This window comes from Octopus bimaculoides, chromosome 1, assembly GCF_046866305.1.
Source record: "Octopus bimaculoides isolate indiv1 chromosome 1, ASM4686630v1, whole genome shotgun sequence".
Taxonomy (NCBI): domain Eukaryota; kingdom Metazoa; phylum Mollusca; class Cephalopoda; order Octopoda; family Octopodidae; genus Octopus; species Octopus bimaculoides.
The window spans coordinates 161057206-161066439 of record NC_142928.1 but is presented as its reverse complement, the minus strand read 5'-3'; the positions used below and the strand labels follow the sequence as shown (position 1 = coordinate 161066439).

The following is a 9234-nucleotide window of genomic DNA, read 5'->3' as shown; positions in this document are numbered from 1 at the left end:
CTAAATCACAGCCCTGTTTGGTTCCAACGGAAAATGCCTCTGGACATTCACTGCTAGATATCACTGGTGCCACCATTCCTTTATCTAGGGATACTATTACCCTTATCATTTTATCAGGAAGACCAACTTTTCACAAAATTTTCCAGAGCACCTCGCGATTAAGTATATCGAAAGCCTTGGTCAAGTCGATAAAGATCGTGTACAAGTCAGTATTTTGCTCACTTGCTCTTTTTTGAACTTACCGAAGGGCAAAAATCATGTCAACTGTGTCTCTCCCAGCCCGAAATCCACATTGGGGTTCAGGATATTCGCTGTTTACTACATGCAGTTGAGGATCAGCTTCGCAAAAACTTTTCCAGTTATGCACAACAAACATATTCTCCTGTGGTTATCACATACACTCTTCTTCCCCTTGTTTTTGTACAAGAGCATTATAGATACATTATATAGATGCATCTTTGAACTCACGAAGTCCCCGGGCAACTACAGAGTGCCCATGCTTTAAGATGGTAAATACGATAAAGTATTCTAGTCCTTCACCATACTATCTGTGTCCCTTTGTGGCTTTCTCAAGATGATTAAGTAAACCTATGTTCAAAACATTCTAGTCATCTTATTGTCAGGAAATACATCAAAATTATCATCTAAACGATATCCTTGCAGTTTTTAAGATGGTAGGGTTTCGGTGAAATTCGGTCACCTTTTCTAGGAGATCGAGCAATCAAATGTTTTTCCTTTGGCTTTGTGTGTGATTGAATCGACAACTTACGAGTAAAAAAGGTTTCAAAATCAAAACAAAATTTTTAAAATAGGAAAACAAAAAAAGGAAAATCATAATAGCATTTAGTGTTCCACTCTAGGATGTTATTTACGGATGTGTAGGAATAAGTTTTCTATCTCTAATATTCTTTCCTTGTATACATTTATCAAGTTGTATAAATTTAAAATGTTCGTATCAAACAAAATACTTCAATTTCTAACACCAATCTATGTAATTGATTAGATATGTGCCTAATAGTTTACATTTCCCTTTTATTTATTTATTTTTTTTTGTGTGAGTGAATTATAATAGTGCATTCGAGCAAGACTGTCACAAGATGTCACGTGACAATAGTTTAAATCCTGTTTGACACACTAAGCTTTTATATATAATTTCTTGTCTACTCTAATCACGAGCTTAGTTTTTATTGTCACCTCGTCTACTCACACAAACATTCACAATGTTATCCAGCATGCTACTTAAAACTGTACTTTTACTTATTAGTACGGTATTTTACAATGCTGTTTTTACAAATGCAGAAAATCCTGGCTTGAAAGTTCGATTGTCAGATAAAGCATTTCTTTCTGGTAAGGAAATATGTAACTTTGTTTACTTTCTTTTCTGTGACTGTAATCGTTATTTACATACATATCCACACACATACGCATCTCTCTCTCTCTCTCTCTTTTTCTCTCTCTCTCTCTCTTTCTCTCTCGTGCACAAGCGCGCAATACCCTTTAACCAATTCCAATTTTGATGTCATCACATTTGTCTTTCAGCGATAAAATAATATAAGATATACTAATGAAGTACTGACGTTGGTTATATAAGTTAAACTATCCTCTCCTTCCTCTATAGTATTTTATGTCATTGTGATTATGTTTGAGAGCCTTTATATTAGTATTTAAAAGGAATGCGGTCAACAGAAGAATCTTCAAAGCCTCATACAGAAATCACTGAAATCGAATTTATCTTTCATTTATCAAAATTCGATAAAATAAGTGTTTGGAAACAAGTATGGGGCGCAGACGAGGCTATGTGGTTCAGTTGTTCGCTTCGCATTCTCGTGATTCCGGGTTCGATCTTATTGCAAGGCACCTGAACAAGTGTATTCAATTATTCATGTCTTGAATTTAGGAGACAAACATTCCTGTTCTCATGTGATATACTCAATCTATCGCTCTATTTAATTCCACCAACTGATCAATGCACAACTGTTTTTTGCGGAATCGACAACCTTTCTGTAAGCATTTTGGTTAGGTTCTCTCTGTCTAATATAACTTCCTTCCTTCTTTTCATCGTAAAAGTGCATGACCTGATGGTCATGGTGTTGCATGCATGTCCGCATGATAAGATTCGATTACCTGACCGTGCTCTTGAGCAAAACACTTGAGGTTACTCCAGTCTACTCAGCTGTAAATGAGAATTCTGCGACAGACTAGCGTCCCGTTTATGGGGATTGTTGTGATCTCGGTCACCAATACGATATGGAAACCGGGTAACCAGCTCTAATGAGTCCTATTCGAGCGCGTTTCTTCCTTGTTTGACTTATACAAAAATAAAAAATAAAAATACAAAAGATGAATTGTAGTACGGCTCGAGTGCAGCGTAACAAGCTTATTCATTTGATTTTCGATGTGCCTAGCGTATGGCTTTTGAGCTCTTATTTTGTATCCGGTTAAAAAAACTTACAATAAGATTAGCGTTTTATGCAGGGTCGTCTGATGCCTGCAGGCCCGTCGCGAGGTTCAGGTGCTGAGTTAGAACTGGGCTTCAAGACTTTATCGGTGATCACTCTAATTCAGACTAATTCTCAAACTTTGCATAGTAATTTATTTATTTATTTGTATGTTTGGCTGAATGGTTGAGAAATTCGCTTCGTAACAACGAGGTTCTAGGTTCGATATCACTGCGTCGCCCCATACCTTATGAGACATAGAAGCCGTTACAAAGTGTCACGTTGATTCTGCCTGAAAATTATGTTACAGGTGCTTGTGGAGTGCTCAACTGCATACAAGTTAATTCAGTGAGCCGATAATTCATTTGATCGAATTGAACGAAGAACTGTCTATCTGTATTTGTATCATCTTTCAATTTTACAATAGCATTACTTATATTATTTACATTTGACGGATATTTGTCCTCACCTTCTTTGTTGTTAACACAACGTTTCAGCTGATATACCCTCCAACCTTCATCAGGTGTCTTGGTGGAAATTTCGAACCTGGGTTCTCATTCCTAAGGTATTTTTCTCATGGCATTTCCGTGAATTTTTCACGAGTCCAGCTAGTATTAATGATTACGCTAAGTGTTCTGAAATGCAACTCGTTTATTGAGGAATTGAGGAATAGAACAATCGTCTTCTAAATTAAATTTGTTAGTCTGACAGAATTTCTTAAGTTTCCTTCTGTTATTTTTATCTCCTTTAAAATATTAAGTACCGTAATTTATGAAGCTCCTTCAGACATATTGCGACCTTACCGTTGTAGCAATTTATCGGGTGGTTCAAGAGCCTTCAGGAATATCTTCAAGAAGAATAGCAATAATGATTTACTAGAGGCTAGTAATGTTTCAAGATACCAGTTTTGATGCTTATGCCAGAACTCTCATTCTCATACACTTGCATGATGTATTCATGATTGGAAATAATGGTAGTAACAGCTGCTAGATGTCCTGTTAACAATTATTCTAGTAAACGCTTCAAATTTGTACCCATGTGTTGTAAACAAGTTTGATTTATGTAGAAAGTTATTTATAGTTCCTGAAAAATAATTCAATGTCATTATCTTCAGTCGTGTGAACAATCACTAAATGTAACTGATGATTGAAATAGTACACATGCAGAATTTCTACCCCGCTCACCCTTTTTTGTAAGTTGCATTGTTTTCTGGACGCCCCTGTTACCACCAGAAATTATTGAGGCATCGTCACAATTCTCGGATGAAATGCTTTTCAAAACATTGAATAGTACTATTAGTCAAAATTTCAACCTTCTAGTCTTTGGTTACAATTAAAGCGATCAAGCATTCTGGTTCGACTCCTGCTTTTATAAATCCTACACTGGTTTGTATTTCAGTTACCTGTTGGCTCACAAATTCCATCACATTTAATAGTAGGAAACACACGCGTGCGCGCACACACACACAAAATAGAGATATCCAATAATCGAAAGTTTATTACTCGGTTGATGCAAAAAAACTTTCATAACGACACAGTTTTGGGTATCGTTGAAAATACTTCTCTTAATTTGAGTCTTTGCTAAAAGTGTATCCAAAATATCGCAGAAAAGTTCAGACACTTTATTGTAATTACTGCTATCATGATACGCGACATTTTCATTAGAAACATCGCAATGTTGCAAATTTATTAATAAATAAAAACCGGATCACTTTCGCAACCGATCGTAAATAACAGCGATACTTTTTTTTTCCTTTTAGTTGAGTTTTATTCACTACTGTTGACAAATTCTGATTAATAGTTAGTTCTGCCTTCTTGCTTTTCACTCTAAAGTTTCACAGTATTTTTATGTGCAATAAAGTTTTTATACCCACCGGCTAAAATCTTTGGGTTTTGACAAAGCATTGCATCAATTAATAAATCCTTCAACTTTCAAACAATTGTCAGAGGTTCCAAGCTGTACAGATATTGCGGCAACAGAAAGTAGTCTCTGAGTAAACTGAAAACTTATCATTGAACCCTTAAGTGCAGAAATCTTCACCGTTTATCTTTAACTTGTTTCAGTCACTAGACTGCGGCCATGCTGGGGCACCACCTTGAAAAATTTTGGTAGAACCATTTTTACTTTTTTTTTTTTTGTTTTCCCCCTCTTCACATCGTATTGTTTTGGATGAGTCTCTGTTTTGGTTGACATGTTGTTGTATCTAAACAAACTGAGCTTGGTTAAAGATTGATGTATTGGTTACAACAGCTGCAAAACTAAAGAAACGGTTGGTGCAACATGGCAGTTTCAACAAACTGGTATTAAAATGGAAGAAATCTCGGTTACGTGATTTTTCACAAGTTTTGGAAGTTTTACAACTTCCATAAAATAATATAGACATCGACGATATTGAGGACTAAGATTCAAATAAAGACATTACACATTTTCCTAATGTTAGATAGATAGGTAGATAGACAGACAGACAGACACACACACACACACACACACACACACACACACACACACACATTTTTACCTATTTCAACCAGTCTGTGGCCATGTTGGAGCCCTGTTGTTGATGTGATCGATCATTTCTTGTATTTCATTTCCTTGGCTCTCTTTCTCCATGTTTACTTTTTGTGAATGAGAAATTTGCACAACACTACTCTCTCTTTTACTCTTTTACTTGTTTCAGTCATTTGACTGTGGCCATGCTGGAGCACCGCCTTCTCTCCGATTCACAGGTCTACACTTAGAGAGAGGTACCTTCCACTCTTGCCATTTTTGAAACTTTCACCAATAATAATAATAATGATAATAATATGCCCTGATGCAGTATCAAGCAGTGGCTCTCATGGCTTCTGATCTTAACTGATTGGAAGAAAAATTCCATTCCTATATCTTTGCTGAAGAGTTTTACAGTCTGTATTAAGGAATCTATCTCTTTTTCATTCTTACTAAAAAGCTTCCGATCCTCCATGTAGAGCAAATGGTTAATTTTTCCATTACTACAGGGTATCCCAAAAGCCACTGATGGGTTTCAATTTTTATTCATTTCCTTAATATGTTTGTATCCCTGTGTACTCCAAATTTTCTTTAGCATTGTGAAACACATTTTGAAGCATTTTAGAAGTTAGCTCCTGCACTGCTAACTGAATGTGTTCTTTAAGCTCAGCTAAACAATTGCTCCATCTTAGGGCTGGAGGTAAAGAAAATGATTGCTGTCAAATTGAAAAAAAGCTGTCATGGACAAATAAGAGGGGTCCAACAGAAACAAAAATAAAATTATAAACAAAATTCAAAATTTATACACTTTTAACACATATTAAACATGATAAACTTAAATAAAAGTAAGTTTTATAAAAAAGTGCATCCAATTTCATGCAAATAATCATTAATTCTGGGATACCCTGTATTTACTCATCTGACTAAATGGTGGAGGGAACACAAGCGGGACTAATTTGCAGGTGGTGAGTGTAGCTTCTGGAAGTGGTCACGTGGTAAAACTCAAATGGCTGTGAGTCACTAGAACAGTTTTTTTTTTTGTATGAACATTTTGCATTATATAGTTCAGACATGGATGACATAGAAAGCAGAAATGCTGTTGGGCCATGCTGCATTGTGCAGGATTGGAAACATGAAAGATCAACAGGGTACTTTTGGAGAATGGATGAATGGGTTTGTTGTGCCTTTACCCAGTTGCACACGCATGCACATGGTCCGGTGGTGTGCTGGATGGTAACCTGAAGCATCAACAGCACACTGACAAAAATTTTAATGTTCTCATTTCCTCTGCCAAACTGGACAAAAAAATTTTCATGGAATATTATACACTACCGATAATGCATGAATAGTGTCAATATGTTATTATCAGAAAATGGCCTTAAACAAAGCTAAGACCCAATGCAGTATACTTAAATCTGATTAATCTGCATTTGGTGGGGGGGGGGGGCATAGTTGGTGTTGAAAATTTTTTTTAGTCAACAGCAATTTGAGAAGCCTGGTTAATATTTGTTGCAAATTTAGAGGAAAGTAAGTAGATACTCTTCAAGTTACAGGTCTTAATGCTGTGAAAATGCCTAAAAAATGCAGTTTATCTGCCCTATGGACCCTATGTAATGCATGTGTAAAATTTCATTAAAATCAGTTGGGTGAATCTTGAGTTTTAACATGACAAACACACAGACAGACATACATCCTGTGTTTTATCATCATCATCATCATCATCGTCATTTAATGTCTGCTTTCCATGCTGGCATGGTTTGGACGGTTTGACTGAGGACTGGTGAGCCAGAAGGCTGCATCAGGCTCAATCTGATCTAGCAAAGTTTCTACAGCTGGATGCCGTTCTTAACACCAACCACTCCGAGAGTGTAGTGGGTGCTTTTACGTGTCACCAGCACGAGGGCCAGTTAGGCGGTTCTGGCAACAACTACGCTCAAAAGGTGTTTTTTATGTGCTACCTGCACAGGAGCCAGTCCAGCGGCACTGGCAATGACCACACTTGAATGTTCTTTTTCATGTGCCATCGGCACATGTGCTGGTAAGGCAACGCTGGTAATGATCACGCTTGAATGGTGCTTTTTACGTGCCACCAGCACGGGAGCCAATCTGTGGCCCTGGCAACAATCATGCTCGGATGTGCTTTTAATGTTACACTAGCACAAGTGCCAATCAGCCGGTACTGTCATCAGCCAGTACTGTCATCAGCCAGTACTGTCATCAGCCAGTACTGTCATCAGCCAGTACTGTCATCGGCCATGTCAGTGATTTTGATTTTGATTTCACTTGCCTCAATAGGTCATTGCAAGCAAAGTTTATTGTCCAATGAATGAGGGGTATTCATAAGTGGGCTGGTTACACCCACTGGCATAGGCCACGGGCTATGGGTTTACTTGGCTTGTCGGGTCTTCTCAAGCGCAGCATATCTCCAAAGGTTTCAGTCACTAGACATTGCCTTGCTTCACCACCACATCCCAGGTTTTCCAGGGTCTACCTTTTCCACAGGTTCTCTCAACTGCTAGGGTGTGGCACTTTTTCACACAGCTGTCCTCATTCATTCACAACACATGACCATACCAGCGCAGTTGTCTCTCTTGCACACCATATCTGATGCTTCTTAAATCCAACTTTTCTCTCAGGGTGCTTACTCTCTGTCGTGTATGCACACTGACATTACACATCCAGCGGACATACTGGCTTCATTCCTTGCAAGCATTAAGTATTTTCAATGACCTGCCCAGCATGGCCACAGTCTAATGACTGAAACAAGTAAAAGAGAAAAGATAAAAAGATACTCTTTCAAATTTTTACTCATTTGTATGATAAATCTGATTTCTGTGTAAACTAGAATTACCAATACTATTGCTCAGCTCAGTCACCTGATACCTACTCAAAGCACCTGTTGTTTATACTAGGTCACATAGTGTCATCAAGCGTATATCTATATAACATGTATTTGTAATATTCAGACTAGGATATGGCTTTTACCATGACATCACTCATGTAATATACATCCTCTATAAGGTGGCAAGCTGACAGAAATGTTAGCACGCCAGGCAAAATGCTTAGCTGTGTTTATGTTCTGAGTTCAAATTCCACCAAAGTCGATTTTGCCTTTCATCTTTTCGGGATCAATAAATTAAGTACCAGTTGCATGCTAGGGTCAATCTAATCAACTGGCCCCCTCCCGCAAAATTTCGGGCCTTGTGCCTATAGTAGAAAAGAATATATATCCTCTATATCTTTATTAAAAACGATCTTCTGGTTTGAATTCAATGAATGTCCTCAATTCACAATTAACTCATAAGTTTCTGTTTTGACTGTTTGTTTTTATATTTTTTTACATTGAGATTTTCATCAAGCCAAGTGAGATCATAGATTTGGCCGATGCCAATGTCACATAACTGGCACCCGTACCAGTAGCATGTAAAAAGCACCCATTACACTCTTGGAGTGGTTGGTGTTTGGGAGGGTATCCAGCCATAAAAACCATGCCAAGTCAGATTGGAACCGGGTGCTGCTCTCCAGGTTATCAGTTTCAGTCAAACTGTCTAACCCATGCCAGCATGGAAAACAGATGCTAAATGACGATGACGACGATGATAACGTATGTATATGATACAAATATAGTACAAAACCTCATGAAAATACAAATCCAAAACACAAACACGAGCATCATCATCATCATCAACATCATCATCATTTAATATCTGCCTTTCATGCTGGCATGGGTTGGACGGTTTGACTGAAAATTGGTAAGCGGGTGGGTGGGGCTGCACCAGGTTTCGATCTGATTTGGCAAGGTTCCTATGGCTAGATGCACTTCCTAATACCAACCACTCTGAGAGTGTAGTGGGTATATTTCACATGCCACTGGCATGGGTGCCATTGACCTGACACTGGCGTTGGCCACAACTACAGTCTCACTTGGTTTGACAGGTCTACACAAGTATGATATATCGCCAAAGGTCTTGGTCACCTGTCCCTGCCTCCTTGAGGCCCATTGTTTGAATGGTGCTTTTTATGGCACTGGCATCTGGCATCAGCCAAGAAAAAAAAAAAAATAAGGAGGAAGAAAGAAGAAAACATCATCAATTTAATACTAAATGCATCAATTGATCACACACTACAAGGTTCAACAGAACCTACTGGAAGCAAGCCAACTTGCACATGGCATTACTGAGCGCAATGGTGAGGTTAAAGCATTGGAACAACCAAGCACCCATACGAGCATCACTTGGTGTTTTTTAACTATTTATTTGTCAAATTTTCAATGACTGACACACAAATTTATGTTTTAGATTTTTAAATG

General features: G+C 37.9%; 1 protein-coding gene across 1 annotated transcript in view; it reads left to right on the top strand.

Annotated features, from left to right (window-relative positions):
• The first annotated feature begins 1173 nt into the window (after positions 1-1173).
• The window catches only part of LOC106882872 (bactericidal permeability-increasing protein), a 65234-nt gene continuing 57173 nt past the window's right edge, over positions 1174-9234 (top strand). Inside the window, exon 1 of the mRNA XM_089361691.1 lies at positions 1174-1347. Within this exon, the coding sequence (XP_089217817.1) occupies positions 1221-1347 (127 nt within the window). The 5' untranslated portion in view covers positions 1174-1220. The remainder of the gene's footprint in view (positions 1348-9234) is intronic.